The sequence below is a fragment of the Mixophyes fleayi genome, chromosome 11 (assembly GCF_038048845.1).
Source record: "Mixophyes fleayi isolate aMixFle1 chromosome 11, aMixFle1.hap1, whole genome shotgun sequence".
In the NCBI taxonomy this organism is placed as follows: Eukaryota; Metazoa; Chordata; class Amphibia; order Anura; family Limnodynastidae; genus Mixophyes; species Mixophyes fleayi.
Window position 1 is genome coordinate 52,822,224 of NC_134412.1, and position 16,983 is coordinate 52,839,206.

At 40.0% G+C, this 16,983-nt stretch overlaps 1 protein-coding gene across 1 annotated transcript in view; it reads left to right on the plus strand.

The window, feature by feature from the left end:
* TECTA (tectorin alpha) overlaps positions 1-16,983 on the plus strand; it is a 354,553-nt gene that overhangs the window by 197,044 nt on the left and 140,526 nt on the right. Inside the window, exons 8-9 of the mRNA XM_075190731.1 lie at positions 15,936-15,988; positions 16,798-16,931. Of these exons, the coding sequence (XP_075046832.1) occupies positions 15,936-15,988; positions 16,798-16,931 (187 nt within the window). The remainder of the gene's footprint in view (positions 1-15,935; positions 15,989-16,797; positions 16,932-16,983) is intronic.

Below are 16,983 nucleotides of genomic sequence, written 5' to 3' on the forward strand. Positions count from 1 at the left end.
CTGAATGTGTGAACTTGGTAATATTGCAGTACCAATGGGCTTATACTGCTGGATTGGTTTTGCAAATTTGGTTATAATTATTTTTTTTTTTAATTTTTAATTTTTATTTTTTTTATAACTTTTTTTTTATTTTTTAAAAACTTGGGAATAATGGGGAAATAACTATGCCCTCAGAAGCACAGAGCACAGGACACAACACCACTGGACTGAACAGGACACAGCACAGGACCCAGCAGCACTACTGAACTCAGCAGGACAGAGCACAGGACACAGCACCACTGGACTGATACTGCAGAATGTGTGAACTTTGTAATATTGCAGTACCACTGGACTTTTACTGCTGAACGTGTGAACTTGGTAATATTGCAGTACCAATGGGCTTATACTGCAGGATTGGTTGTGCAAATTTTGTTGTAATTAAAAAAAATTTTAATTAGTTTTTTGTATTTTTTTAAATAACTTTTTTTATTTTTTTAAACACTTGGGAATATTGGGGAAATATAACTATGCCCTTAGAAGCACAGAGCACAGGACACAGCACCACTGGACTGAACAGGACACAGCACAGGACCCAGCAGCACCACTGACCTCAGAAGGACAGAGCACAGGACACAGCACCACTGGACTGAGCACAGCACAGCACAGCACAGCACAGCACAGCACAGCACAGAACTGAACTGAACAGAACTGAAGAGCACGAGATATAGCAGGGCAGAGGACCACCTAACACACCCTCCCTCTACCCTGATCAATGCCCGAGTGAAGATGGCGGCGACTAGCGGGGAATTTATAGCATCCGAGTATCGCGAGATCCGACAACGGGATTATGAGTCAGAGCCTCAGTTTCAGATTTGAATTTGGCGCCAATACCCGGATCTGTCTCGGATCCGACTCGGATCGGCAACGTTTCGGGTGGGCTCGGATTTCATAAATCCGAGTGCGCTCATCTCTACTTTAAAGAGGAATCCCTGTTTAAAAAGTGCATGTGCTAATGGGGTTATGAGCATGATGAATATCATAGGGGGAATTCATCTGCCAGCGATGTGGCACGCAGACATTGCATATTGCAGCCAATCACGGTAAAAATCTCTGCCGCAAAGTGTTTCCAAGAATGTCCGCAAGACACTTTGCGGCTCATTAATGTATGCATATATGATTCAAATTTGATATTTGTGCTTACCTGCCATCCTTAAGTTTGCCTATGTTTCTTCCGATCGGCAGCACCAGGTAAGAGGAAAAGAGGGGAAATGGGGTAGACATGAGGAACATAGGGAAAAATTGGGTGTTGGGGCATAGAAGGTGGGGAGATAGATAAAACAAAGGGTGGACAAAGAAACACAGGGGAAAAAAGTTGCCAATAATTAAAGACAGACACAGAAGACAGAAATACACGATGAGAGATGCACAGACATATAAAAGAGGGGACTGAGGCACACAAACAGAACTGCAGACAGAGAGGAAAAGAAAGAGAAGAGATAGGGTCTGATAGACCACACAAGTGCTGCACTACAGATCGCTGGCACTTGTGGTTTCTCAATGCTGGGTGTCCCGGCTGCCAGCACAAGTTTTCATGTGTTTTGGTAGGGGGTGGTAGTTTTAAGCTTTATTAGAGCTTGCATTTTTTTTTATAACTGTTATATAACTGTTTTGTGCCACCGGCATTACTTGTTTAATGTTGACATTGTGACTATTGATATAACTACTGTCAACAGTCACAATGTCTACATTTTAATGATGTGGGCAGAATGAATATGACACTTACCTTGTCACCATTTTGGTGTTGACAGGAAAAGAGTCAACAGATTGAGCGTTGGAAATATGACTACTACCAGTGATAAGGAGTTACCTCTTGAGTATAAAGAGGCTTTATGTGTGGACTATATTCCTCATAGAGAAACTTCAGTGCAACCCACAGAACAATATAATAAGTTGATAACCTGGATGATGAAATGTTTTGTATCAAAATAGGAGCTACAAGCAGGTCAAGGGATTAATGGCCCAGGTCTCAGATGTGTGGATCTATGGCAGCAATTCCACTTTTGTCTAGCACGTGTCGCTGCGTAGTTGCTTCACTAAAGCCGCTGAGGATGGCCGAAACAGAGCTACTGCGCATGTGCAGCAACACAGTTTGGGCCATCATTGGCTGCTTTAGTAAAGCAGCTCCCAGCTCTGGAACGGAAGACTCCAAATGTAAGCATGAAGCATACTATCTATTAAGGGCACGTGTAACTGGCATACTATGTATTGGGGGAACACGTAAGTGACATACTATCTATTGGGGCCACGTGTAAGTGGCATATTATGTATTGGGGGCACATGTAATACCCCATTCATACTGCACCAAAATCCCGGGTTTTTGCCGGGGCGAGCTCAAACGACCCGGGTCTTGGTGCAGTATGAATGGTACAAGTCAAAAATCCCGGGTCTAAAAACCCGGGTCTTCAACCCGGGATTTATCGAGGGGTAATTCCCGGGTCGGACCCGGGTTGCCTGCACTATGAATGGTGCAACCCGGGTTTTTCAACCCGGGTTGCACAGAAAACAAGCTGATTGGCTGTCTGCCTGTCTCTGGAGGATGATGTCATCGGTGGGAGCCCGTGGAAGATTCGAGAAGGAGTTTAAGAGAAATGGTGGATGGCATCACCATTTTTCAGCCAATGAAAACTGCTCTGGTGATGACTCCCACAAATTGCCAGGGCACAGACTTGTGCAGTATGAATGGGGTCAACCCGGGAAATTCCCGGGTCCGAGGTGCAGTATGAATGGTGTTTCTGACCTGGGACACTCCGAGCCCCGGCAAAAACCCGGCTTGAAAAACTCGGGATATTGCCGGGGCGGCAGTATGAAAGCGGTATAAGTGGCATACTATCTATTGGGGACACATGTAAGTGGCATACTATCTATTGGGGGCACATGTAAGTGGCATACTATCTATTGGGGGCACATGTAAGTTACATAGTATCTATTGGGGGCACAAGTAAGTGGCATACTATCTATTGGGGGCACATGTAAGTGGCATACTATTTATTGGGGGCACATGTAAGTGGCATACTATCTATTGGGGACACATGTAAGTGGCATACTATCTATTGGGGGCACATGTAAGTTACATAGTATCTATTGGGGGCACATGTAAGTGGCATACTATCTATTGGGGGCACATGTAGGTGGCATACTATTTATTGGGGGTTCATGTAAGTGGCAATACTATCTATTGGGGACACATGTAAGTGGCATATTATCTATTGGGGGCACATGTAAGTGGCATACTATGTATTGGGGGCACATGTAAGTGGCATACTGTCACTCACCGGACTGTGAGTGCCATTTCTCCTGTGTTCAGGAACCGTGGCCGTCTGCCATCCTGAGGGTCTGTGCATGTGCAGCCCTTATGAAACCTTCAGTACCTGTTGCTTTTAATTAATTGGATGATCAGGCAACCCTCCCTATTTAAACCACCTGTGATCATTACCTAGTTGCCTGATCTTGGAGTCTCATTCGCCATGAGCCTCTGAAGGTGTTCCTGTGTTTCCTCGTGTATTCAGCTCCAGCTGATTCCTGTCTACTACGATTGTGGTTTCCAGACCACTTCAACTCTCCTGTGTTCATCGTGTCTGCACTCAGCTGATTCCTATCTGCTACTACTGCAGGGTTCCAGACCGTCTCAACTCTCCTCTGTTCATCGTGTCAGCTCTCCACTGATTCCTATCTGCTACTGCTGCCGGATTCCAGACCGTCTCTACTCTCCTGTGTTCAGCGTGTCTCCCCTCCGCTGCCTCCGCTACTGCTGACGTATTCCAGACCGCCTCTACTCTCCCGTGTTCATCATGTTTCCAGTTTTACTTACTACTGCTTCCTGAGTATTGCTCCTTTGATACCTGTTACCTTTCATGCGCTGCACCAACCTGATTACCGCTTCCATCCTCCAGTGGTCTCTCTCCTGCCGGCGTTCAGCCGTTTAGGTATCCCTGCACTTCTCCTTGACAGCCTGCTCTCCTGAACCGCGGTATGCATACTTTCTATTGACTTTGCTATTGTGTTGCATATCCGTCTGGACTGTGTTGTGTTCATCTCCGAAGTCTTCCATCTACCGAAGCTATTGTTACTATTGACTTTGTTTCCTATTACCTGGATCTCTATAGTGACTTTGTATACTTCAAGCAGCGCTTGTCAGTTATTATTGTATTGTGGTTATCATCGTGGGATCAAGTTCCTTGTGCCCCCGTGTATCCTCTGTATTCCATTCATCTCCTCGTGCCCTCCTCACATATATATAGCAGTGGTACAACTTGCTGAACGCAGACCACTGACTCCTGTTTCCCATTGGCACCAGTTTCAAGTATCCTCTCACATAAGCAGTGGTACAACTTGCTGTACGCAGACCACTGACTTCCCCATTACCTACTTGCACCTGGAACCCATTCCTTCACTATAGACAGTGGTACAACTTGCTATACGCAGGCCACTGACTTTCACTACCTCCTCTCTACTCCTGGACATTCCTCCTCACTATAGCAGTGGTACAACTTGCTGTACGCAGACCACTGACTCTCCTCACGTTTACTTGTCCATCTGGTTCCTCGTGTTCATACATCTATGCTGTTAGTCATAGACTTTCCTTGAGCATTCTCTCACCATCTGCTGATTCTCCTGTTCCGTTGTCGCCCTGCTACCAGAGGACCAGAGTACCAGTACCAGCTATATTACTCTGGTAAGAACATCATCTGGTGATATCCTGGGCAAAGACTCCTAGTGCCTGTGACACATACTATGTATTGGGGGCACGTGTAAGTGGCACACTATCTTTTGGGGCACGTGTAATTGGCACACTATCTATTGGGGGCACGTGTAAGTGGCATACTATGTATTGGGGGCACATGTAAGTGGCATACTATCTATTGGGGCACATGTAAGTGGCATACTATGTATTGGGGGCACTTGTAAGTGGCTATATGGGGCACAACTGTGTGTTGTAACATTTATATCCTGGTCCCATTACTATTAATATTGTGATATTAGCATTATAACATATATATATATATATATATATATATATATATATATATATATATATACATATATATACACACACACACAAACACACGCACACACAACTGGTGCACCGGGGGTTGACTAGATTTTAGCTGGTAGTAAAAGGTTGTCAATCCCTGAACTATGGATTCGTTTTTGTGGAAGACTCATCTTGTAATGATGAAGGGGAGATTAAAGTGGAACCCAGGATATTTAACCATAAAATGGTGGATGTACTGATTTGACATATGACTAAGACTATGGGAGTACAGAATATTGACGACCAAGCTGCCTTACAAGATGCCTTTTTTGGACATAAACAGCACAAATGTAGAGTGTTTATAATGCACAGGGTGATTAGACAAGGAATGAGATCAATTGGAAAAGTGGCAATCAAAATTTAAAAGATTGCATAAAATGTATCCCTTACATGAAACCAAAACCACTAGGCAGTAGTCTGTCTTTTGGAAAATACTGCTATCCCTTTAGAAAATGGAGGTCCATTCAGAGTCTCAATGGATAGAACAATAGAGAAATGTTTAAAAAGCTTCATAACTGCTCAATTAAACCTGGAATAGCCATGACTTTTATCTCCTGGGCACTCAGAATCTGGTAGGGCAATCTGTTGTTACGTCTCACTGGAGACAACTACCAACCGGTATTGACACTGGCCTTCCCAGGGCGCAGAGTCTAACGGACCCCCGGTCTTCTACAAGAACTGCCGCAAGGTGGGATGGTTTTAGCTGCCGGAGGCCCGCAGGTCACGGCCCCTAGGTTAGCCCACCGGCGTGGTAGACAGGTAGTTGGAGGGTGAACGGTTCCAGGAAGCAGTAAAAGGCCTCGTCTAGCTGGATATTAAACAGCTTAACTGTAAGAAGTAGGAAGCCAGACGTACCTTGCTGTCTAGTAGAGAGGCACGAGGTGGTAAACAGGAGAGGAGTCAGGAACTGTTGCCGGGTCGGTACACTGAAGGTCAGCCAGTGCGTGTTGCCAGGGGTTCAGCAGATGCAGGGTTAATCAGAGAAGCCGGGTCGGTACACAGAATGTCAGCCAGTGTGTGTAGCCAGGGATTCAGCAGATGCAGGCTAAATCAGACAAGCCGGGTCGGTACACAGATGGTCAGCCAGTGTGTGTTGCCAGGGGTTCAACAGATGCAGGGTTAAATAGACAAGCCGGGTCGGTACACAGAAGGTCAGCCAGTTCGTGTTGACAGGGGTTCTGCACATGCAGGGTTAATTAGACAAGCCGGGTCGGTACACAGAAGATCAGCCAGTATTCACAAGAAGAAGTGCACAGGGAAAGCACAGGGATCAGGAGCAGCCAGACGCTAAGTTCACTTGTTGCTCTGACACAGGAGAGTGTCAGAGTGAAGACTAAATACTGGGGAAGTTTGAATTCCCCGCCTCTCAGGTCACGTGATCGCGGCAGCGCTACTCGGAAGTATAGCGCCGGAGCAATCTCCGTGATCAGACGGACCTAACATCTGTATAAGGACATTCAAGAAAAAGAAAGTAGACACTTTTTAAACAATATGGAAACCATGAAATTAGGAATTGATTTTCTTTGTGAGGAATCACTGGATATGATCTTGTGTTCTGCCAGAAGTGTAGCTTCAGCAGTGGTGGCTAGGAGAGCTCAAAGGCTGCATCCCTGGGATGCATATCAGCAGTCCAAAAATTGCTTGCTACACTTCCTTTTCCAGGTGATTTTGTTTTAGGTGACAAACTGAATTCAGAAGGTTACAGAAGCTAAATTTTCTACTAGATTGTAGACGAACAATTATTGCTTCATCTTCAAAACAGCATTTTAAAAAGGCTCGAAACTATTCTCCTAGCAAACAGTGTGTTAGACAGTATATGGCAAATGTATCCAGGTGGCATTTTAATTCCTTCAGAGGAAAGGGAAAAAATGAAAACAAGAAATTCACAATGACTCCTAACTTACACAAACCCTAGCAGGCCTGGTGGTTTGCAAGATTGCGAGGTATGCGGAGGTCTGGTCATTCACTACACAAGATCTCTGGGCTCAGGATATTTACAAACAAAAGGTACAAGATAGAGGTTCGAGTGGTACCTAGGAAAAGTGTTCTTGTGAAATTAAGGACCGTCGCAAGGAGGTTTGGGATTTACTGTAGAAAGTCTGCAGGTCACTGCCCTCTAATATGCCCCTTGATGTGACTAGCTGGTGCAAGCAGAAGGGTCTGATTAGTCATGGTCTGGAAAACGGTTATTGCAGGAAGAAACCAATATGGAGGACGGTAAGGTTGATCAGGACAAGCTGGGGGTCAAGAATCAAGAAACATAGAGCGCTATAGTCAATTCAGGTCACAGAAGCATGATCAGTAACAAGCCAAGGTCACAAATACAAATATGTAAGCTCTAGGGAGCTAGAGAATCACCAGCAATTAGTGCACAAGGCTGTGTTTAAATAGTTACACCCAATAGAAACTGGTGCCCTGCTGTAATCAGTTTTCAGATGACAGCAGTCACTAGGGAACTCGGAAGACAAAAGTGGAGCATCACAGGAAGAATGATAGCTGGCAGGTCCAGTAAGTACAATCCAGATTCCGGTCCCATGTTTACAAAGAGTGATCTTTTAGATTCTCAACAGTTGCAATTTCTGGGAATATAATTGGAAACAGCAAAAAACAAAGCATCAGTGTCAAAAGAAAGACCTGACTAATCAAATTCAGTTTCAGCAACAATCTTCATTAAGGAATTATCTCAAGTGATTAGGGATGTTTTCCTCAACCATAGGGATACTTCTATGTGCAGCATGGCACATGAGGAATCTTCAGCTAGAGGTACTCAATCAGTGAGAACACAGTCCAGTCTCTCTGGATTATATTATAAGACTTACAGAGATCACAAGGGAGTCTCTCAACTGGTGGCAGAAACCAACATTAAAGGTAAGGGGAGTATCCCTCTCAGAACCAGAGTGAACTGAGATAATGACACTAAAGCAATCGAGTTAAATCCTGACTATATCCGCGCCTTACTGAGGAGAGCTGAATTATATGAGAAGATTGATAAACTAGATGAGGCTTTAGTACATTACAAATCTGTTCTGGAAAGAGATGTGTCCTGTCTGAAAGACAGAGAAGCCTGTTTGCGCTTACCCAGACAGATTGAACAAAGGAATGAGAAAATGAAAGAGGAAATGATTAGTAAATTGGAGCATGTCTGTGCTCCAATGATTGGTGTGTTCATCTACACACAGAAGTAGTACATGAAGCATGGCTTGGAAAGGCAAATACACCTCATAACATTCTGGATGCAAGGACAATGTGTCATGCAATACAGCATTTACTGCCTCAGTTACAACACAAACATCTCAAGATATTTTCATACTATTGTATGGCAGTGGCATCCATAATCTGACAGAGAGGTACCGATATGACAGAGGTATTTCAACACAAAGAAGTGTTTCAACAGTTGGTGGAGAAATCTGGTTTTGGAAGCTCTAATATCAGAACCATATGAACCATTACAGGAAATTTCACTTGAATGGCTAACATTCAAGGTACTATTCTCAGTGGTTATCCTATCTGCTAGAAGAATGGGAGACCTGAAAACTCTATGGTGCAATTAACCAATTTTAACATGTACCCTGATTAGTGCTAGAGTAGTTCTATTAACAAATCTTTCCTTTCTTGCCTAGGTAGTTTCCACATTACATACAATCAATAAATTGTACTTCTGTCCATTTTTTCAAAGCCATCTAATCAAAATGAGACAATATTACATACTCTAGACCTGATCAGAGAATTTCTGTGCATCTTTCGAAGGACAAAGGATTTCAGAAGGACGGATCATCTCTTTCTACATCCTGAAGGTCACGTCAAAGGCAAGCTACATCCAAAGACACTCTTGCCAGATGGATTTGAAATGTTATTACACAGGCTTAGGAGAGGAGCAGATGTGAGGTGCCAAAAATACTGAGGGCGCTTTCTATAAGGGCAGTGGCAACCTCTTGGGAACACAGTGCTCAAGTGTCAGTAAATGACCTAAGCAAAGCAGCAGGCTGGTCATCGTTCATATCATCTCCAGAAATTACCTTCTAGTTGTTGTAGCTTCAGCTCAGTTTGGAACAAAATTTCTTGAAGCCATTGCTCAATAAGTATTTTATATTCATGGATTGATCAGTGTTTGCTTGATTTCTTGGACCCACCCTGTGTTATTGCTTCAGTACATCCCATTTGTTAGGGCTGTTATAGTCTGAGGAGGAAGTAAGCAAATTATATATACAGATAATTTAATTTCCTTGAAGCACTCGATGGCAGCCCCAATATTTCACCCCATTGCTTGGCAAGTTTTTCAAAGACAATGAAGGAAGGACACTATTTACCTTCCAGGGGTTTTAACATTTATTCATGTCTGTGCTCAACTGATTAAGGATTAATTGTTAGGTTTCTCATAGAGTACTTTAAAGAGATCAAATTTTTGGTCGCTATAATTTTCTTGTACAATTTCTGACTGTATATCCATCCTTTTATTGTTTTTTATTAATTATTTATGTATCAAAAAAAAAATATCTCCATTGCATGACACTGGAAAAGGCAAGTAGTCAATGTAATATTTAATATATTTTGCATGTATAGCTTATTAATTCGATTCACAGGACAGAAATATTAAGGATTACGTGGTGACATTTTCTGAAAGTGACAGTAGGCACAGGGCCGGTGCTAGGGTCCTTGGCGCCCTAGGCACATTTTCAAAATTGGCGCCACCCCGCCCCGCGCCCCCCGCCCCATTTTCAAAATCGGCGCAACCCCCCCGTCTTTTCTTACCTTAACTTGCCTCCTCTCTGCTCCATCTGCTCCCCTCCACTCACTGACACTGTCGGGCCATGATGATGATGTCACGGCCCGACAGTCAGTGAGTGGAGGGGAGGAGACGGAGCAGAGAGGCGGCAGTGGTGATGATCAATAGTCCCTCTCCCCCTCCCTGTGGATGTATCTGAAGCTGTGCGGCGGCCGTGAAAGGTATGGTCAGCGGTCGCCGCACAGTTTTAAAGAAATTTTTAATCTGTGTCGCCCTCCTGAGCCTGGCGCCCTAGGTAAGTGCCTAACCTTGCCTAATGGGAGCGCCGGGCCTGAGCAGGCATATAATTATTTGGCACGGTAAAATCATGACACTAGATTATTGAACATATACAATTGAACAATACTGTATTGCAGACAGGAATTTTAGGCAATTGCATCTGGGCAGCACAATGACAGAATGGTTAGCAGTACTGTCTCGCAACGCTGGGATAATGGGTTCCATTCTGAACAATGAGGTTGCATGCTTCTGAGTTTGCATGCTCTATCCATGTTTACGTTTTTCCTTTGGGTGCTCAAGTTTCCTCCCACAATCCAAAAACATAATGGTAGGCTAATATTAATGTGTGTTTGGTAGAGAATTTAGACTATAAACTCACTTGGGCAGGAAACTATTTTTACCATTTATATATATATTGTCTTGAAAACGCTGCAGAAAAGTTGGTACTAGATAAATAAAGGTTAACAACAACAGGAGACAATGTGGGTACCAGAGTCAGAACCATGCTTTAATATATTTTTTAGAAATCAAACAACCATATGATAAATCATATGTGTTCAGAAAGTATCTAGCTCGTCCAACTTCCGCATTTATTCTGTGCAAACCATTTTATTTGTTCATTCAATAGGTTACTGTATCTGACACTACAGACATTAGATACAAAATCTTATGATTAGTCAGTTTAGATGAGTCACTGGTAAACATTACCTCTACTGTATTTCATTCTCTCTCTCTCTCTCTCTCTCTCATCCAGCGGACAAACAAAAATGTTGCATTTATTTTCTATATCAAAATATTGAAGTTATGCATTTATACGTTATCTATCATAGTACATATAATTAGATAACAATGGTTGTCTAACCTAATGTGCCAATTTTCCTTGTTTACTTACGTAACCGTGACTGTAATGGTTTCTAATATCACAATTCCCTGCAGCGTACAAAAACAGAGCAGCAATTTTTGATTATATTGTTTACTTTATAAGTTTATAAAATGTATTAATTTTGTAATAGTAATTAGTATTGTGTTGAAACAAAACAGGTGTGGCTGCTGAATGTACACTTTAATTACAAGATGATATCAACTTATTCAATCCTGGGGAAAATGAGAAAATAATGAACGGGATATTTAAGAAAATATACTAAGTTGTCTATTTCAGCATTCTATACTCTTCTTTTTATTAAGGAAGAGGAAAAAACAGATAAAATCAATTTGCTAGATTGTTCATGAACAAAAAGACCTCTATGCAAAGCTGACTTACTAATTTAAATGCAAACTCTGGTTCTTTTGTATAGTGTTTTAGACAGATGCTAATTCTGTAATTTAATAGCCAAGTTGTTTTTTTTTGGAAAGGTGAAAGGGGTTTTTCTTTTCTGTTCTTTAGATGAAAGTATTTCTGGTCAGGAAGATTAAACTAGTCCAAGTAGTTGACATTTTCATCTGACTTCTTTTTTTAAGCAGGTAAGATTTCAGGGAAAGAACCCCACTCTAATTTCACAGCCCAAAAAAACAACTACCCAAAACGATTGTTAGATCAACGTAATCAATAGCAATAGTCTGGACTCTTGCTCTACTCTCTGTACCTTTCTATATCATCATACGCGCTCAACATATCATCTTGGAGCAAGGGCCATAGGAATTACTTTTATTTCCAGAAACAAGAAGCTGGCGAAAAGGAGACAAGAGCTGTAACACCGGTACAGTTCAACAGTTAAATCTGGCCAGGTACGCAGTTTACCTGAAACCAATGCTAGGCTATTATCAGCTGTGACTTCTTTTACACTAATGACACATGCACAGATATCTATGTATGCTGAAAACTATTTTCATAACTGATAATGCAAATACAAATATATTTATTTACATGTATAAACTATGTAGTGATAATTTACATTGTAGTCATTACTAAACAAGTTAATTGTGGACAGAAGTAGCTTGCAAATGTGCAAATATTTGTGTTTGAAAGTAAAGGGATTTTCTTGTTTGCTTCCAGATGCTGTTTGCTTACAGGACAGTCAGATCACTATTCCACTGATTTGTTTACTGAAGTATGTATGTTTTCAACTCATACGCAGTTTGTGGGCACTCAGTGAGCACTATCCCATGTTTTATAATATTAATACATTATGAGTAAGATTGTACAGTATATAGTATCTTTACAGTTTTCTTTCATTCTCATTCCTGTAGAATATAATAGAGTCTTTTAGAGATTACATCTGTAAATGTATGATTACAGTATTGCAGAAGTGCAGCACGAAATTTACAATGAATGTTTATGTTTAAACTATGGGATCACTTTTTGTTGATATTCGCATGGTATCTGAAAATTGTACATACTGTATGCTGTAGGTCATTTAATGTTAACATAAGCAGATTTTAATTGTTTAAATAATAAATGGAACTGGATTTATTTAAGTTGTCAACCTGGTTTCATGTACAGTAAAATGCAGTTGAGACAATGTTAATTATAATTGGAAAGAGTAGTTGGGTGTTTGTAAACTGGTGATAGTCTATTAATTTTAATTATATAAGCAACAAAATATTACATTTAGAGATTTAATTTGCATAAATGAAAACGTGTATAATAGACTTGTATAATTGCATGTTTTTGTAGAATATACTTTCAAATGTGTTTCTATGACTCTTGCAGAAATTTAGACAACCTGGAAATCTCTATAGCTATTGTGGAACTACAAGGCCATGCTTCTTGTATTTCTAAGACAGCTGGAGAGTAGCAGTTTGCTTATGTCTGCTTTAAAGGATTTGTTTCTCATTGGAACAGGAAAGATGCATATTTCAGATTTGAAAAGCTATGTGCTCACAAATTGTCCTAGGTTATCTCTAAAGAATATGAATATGAGAACTGAGATTTAAAAAATGTTAATGATTGACATTTGGCATTGATTGATACTTTTTATACCTAACATTTCACTATACATGTATGTATATTTCACTATACATGTATGCAGTTATATATGCCAGCTCAAATGTCCAGCACACAAAGATTTAAGTTCCGCATCCTAAATATTTTAAATTATATGAAAGTATTCCTAAAAATTGTGTAATATTATAACTAGCATTCCTGGAGACATTATTTTGACACTTGTCTTTTTCCCCAACATACTAACTCACAGTTTCAGGGAATTTTCTTTTGACTGCAAACAGAGCATGATTAGGTCTTTAACTATTTATACACTTACTTTTTTAAAACATACAATATGCATTCAGACTGTGCAATGAGAAATAGCTGTAGCTTTGGGTGTCATGGTAAAAACTATTTGGCTTTTATGCTAAATGTATAGTTTTTATATGTTTCTTATGAATATAGACTTGTACTATATAGGACATCAAACTTCTACCTTCAGTTGTGGTTCTGTTGTTCTGTTTATTTGCAATATATTAGCTTATTGTTTTGCAGTGCATCTTAAATTTGGAAAGTCACAGTGGTGGCCTATACCAGCTGAGATAACTATCTAATGCTGCAGGATTGACAGGTGGTGGGCAGAATATATAGGTAATTCATTTAAAAAGTATATACTGTACATTATCTTATTTTGAATAAACTTTTTTTTTGCTCTGTGCAACATGCAAGACTGGGGACAGTTAATTCCTTGGGCTGTGGTGTAAGTTAGGTCAACCCCAGTTTTATAAACAGCTGTAGTTTTTAATTGAGGTATTCTGCAGGCAGCACTGTGGCACAGTGGTTAACATTGTTGCCTCACAGCGATGGGGTCATTCCGACCAGAGCCCTATCTTAGAGCCCTATTCTGACAAGGGCCCTAAGTTCCAGGAACCAGTCTTTATGGAGTTTTATGATCTCCCCATGTTTGCGTTGGTCTGCTCTGACCTCATCCCACATTCCAAAATCATAGCAGTATGTTAATTGGATGCTGACTAAAACAATATGGGCCTTAGTGTGTGTTTGTCTGTGTGCTATGAAATTAATACTGTGAGCTCCGATGGGGCAGGGACTGATGTGAATGACAAATATTATCTAAACTGCGTTTCACCATTGGTAGCGCTATACAAATATGTTATCTTATGATCTGCATTGCCTAATACCAATATATTTCCTACTGCCTTCAAGTAGATTTTTTACATTTGTATCCCTTAGTTGATAATGTGATTTTGCTTTTCATTTGTTGTTGCTTTATTGTAAAAAAAAACAATATTTAAAATGTCCTTGTCACCACAGGAAATGGAGGCAGCTATTTTGTGGGCTGAAGCAAAACAAAGTCTATCAATGCACTAAGGTCTTGTGAGACACAAATGCCTTGTATGTTAGTGAGGTAACAAGATCCTAGTGACTTGAGAGGCTGCATTCTCATGATAAGTGCCTGTCTCCACTGTGTGTATGTGACGTGTATACATTAAATTTTCGAGCTTGTCTGTCCAATTAAATTAACAGATTAATAGTAGCATTGATCCAAATGGAAATCAGTGATAATTTAAAAACTAGGGTCCCGATTCATTAAGGATCTTAACTTGAGAAACTTCTTATTTCAGTCTCCTGGACAAAACCATGTTACAATGCAAGGGGTGCAAATTAGCATTCTGTTTTGCACATAAGTTAAATACTGACTGTTTTTACATGTAGCACACAAATATCAACTTTAAATTTTAGTGTACAAATAAGCTATCAAGTATTTGTGTGCTACATGAATAAACAGTCAGTATTTAACTTATGTGCAAAACAGAAAACTAGTTTGCACCCCTTGCATTGTAACATGGTTTCGTCCAGGAGACTGAAATAAGAAGTTTCTCAAGTTAAGATCCTTAATGAATCAGGCCCTAGGTAATTGCTTCATTCCACATTTGGCCATGAAATTTTGCAATCTTTGTTTATGGAATTTGGCCTAATGTGTTTCCAAACGTAACACAGCATAAGGAATTTTTAATCCTTGCCCCAGCTCTGTTCTAGAATAAAGTATAAATTCTGCTAAATGCAATTTTACAATACAATGCACAGTGACATTTCACTGAACGGCGAAGGAGAAGTCGAACTTAAATATTGCATCTTTGCACCTAAGGGAAAAAGCCTGTTCTGTAGCATAACTTGATTCCTCAGAAATTTTGCTGCAAGTTTGCTCATCTCTAGTTGCAACCAGTAGAAAATTAAGAGTAGAAGTAGCTGTTTGCCAAGTTCTGTTATAGTGAACAGAAAGTGACAGTGAAGCATGCGGGATGTAGAAGGCAGACTTTATTATTCTTTGCATAAACCCTTTTATCACTGGTCAATATTTCTTTTGTATGTATGTTATTTTTATCTATTATTTTACAATTATTTATTTATTTTAGCTGAAGTTGCATGAACAGGAGACTGGCCCAGCATAGTGGTAAATTAATCCTTACCACACTGGCCCAGTATCATGTGCAGCTGAGTACATTATATTTAAGTTATATTTAAGGTTCTTACAATTGCTTTGGTTTTTAATATAATATGTTATTACTATACATTTCATCAGGCTTCTGGCCTTAGGAATCCAGTTACACAGAACTAACAGTTTTCTCCTACAGTTTGTTCTGATAATCTAAGTACAGTACTATAACTTAACATTCCCAAGGGGTTCCAAATGTCAACCTGAACAAAGCCGTTGTCCTTTGTCACCAATGTTCATTTGGTGAACCAGGCAACTTTGAGCTATAACAGGTAGGGTAGGAAACATTATCCATCTGCTGTTTCATTCTTCTTGTTGGGAGACTTGTTGTGCCATTCATTGTGCTGACATTGATCACCTCTGCAGTGACCCCATCAACACTAATAGCCACAGAACACAATAATTAAAACAAACTATATTATTTGTTACCGTAGTCTGATTAGTAGTGTGAAAGCCTTTTAGTAATTAACGTTTATTCTTCTAGAATGAATTATTCATCTCTGCTGGGATTATGGTCTGCATTTTGCTTCCTACAAGGTTGGTATGCAACTTAAAAATAAAATAATTACATTAATAATATATTTAGTAATATGCCTGCAATAATGTGTCTATACATTTCTGTGCAAAGTGTCTGTCACTTTGTTACAATTATAACTCCTTCCCTACAGAGCTACTGAGATGATCATCATATTTCCTCTATTCATAACTGGGGCATTAAATAAATATATATATATATATATATATATATATATATATATATATATATATATATGTATATCTTGAGATCTGTGCCTTGATGAATTCGGTTATGCACTAAGCCAAATTACGCACGGTTTTTACTTGCACTCAGTAAGCGTGCCTTGATAAATCAGGCCAAGTATGTCTGATTTCTGAGTACTTGGGAAGTAGTCCTATTTCAAGTTTCAAGTTTCAGAAATTATTACAGTAAGTTGAAGTACCCAGTATAATGAAGTACCCAGTATAATGATTTTAATTAGGCAAAATTAATTTTTATGATGAGCGAGATCACACTTAAACCATAGTCTTATCTCCATAAATTGGTGCAAAAATAGGCGCATGACATCAGAAAACTACATACTTGTTGCATACTTACTTTTTGTACAGCTTTGTAAATAACGTTTTCTGTATTCTGCACAATTCAGATTCTAATAATATTAGACGTTATGTCAAATTTTCATCACCTTTATACACATGGCTGCAGATCACACAACTCATCAGGCACCCCTAGCATCATTACAAGCTACAGGATAAAGTATATATCTCTGAGATATTACAGAATTCTTTCTGTGTATGTCTATGCTAAAATTTTCCTAATTTCTTCACAGTGCAATCAAAGTCAGTATTGTACCCATTCTGGCAGAACGACACTAAAACTCCAAAGGTGGATGATGGGAGTTCATCAGAAATTAAGTTGTCCCTTCCTTTTATATTCTTTGGTGTTCCATATAAAGCACTCTATGTAAGTAACTACTAATCTACTAATCTACTGATCTTTACATAATGATCCTCTT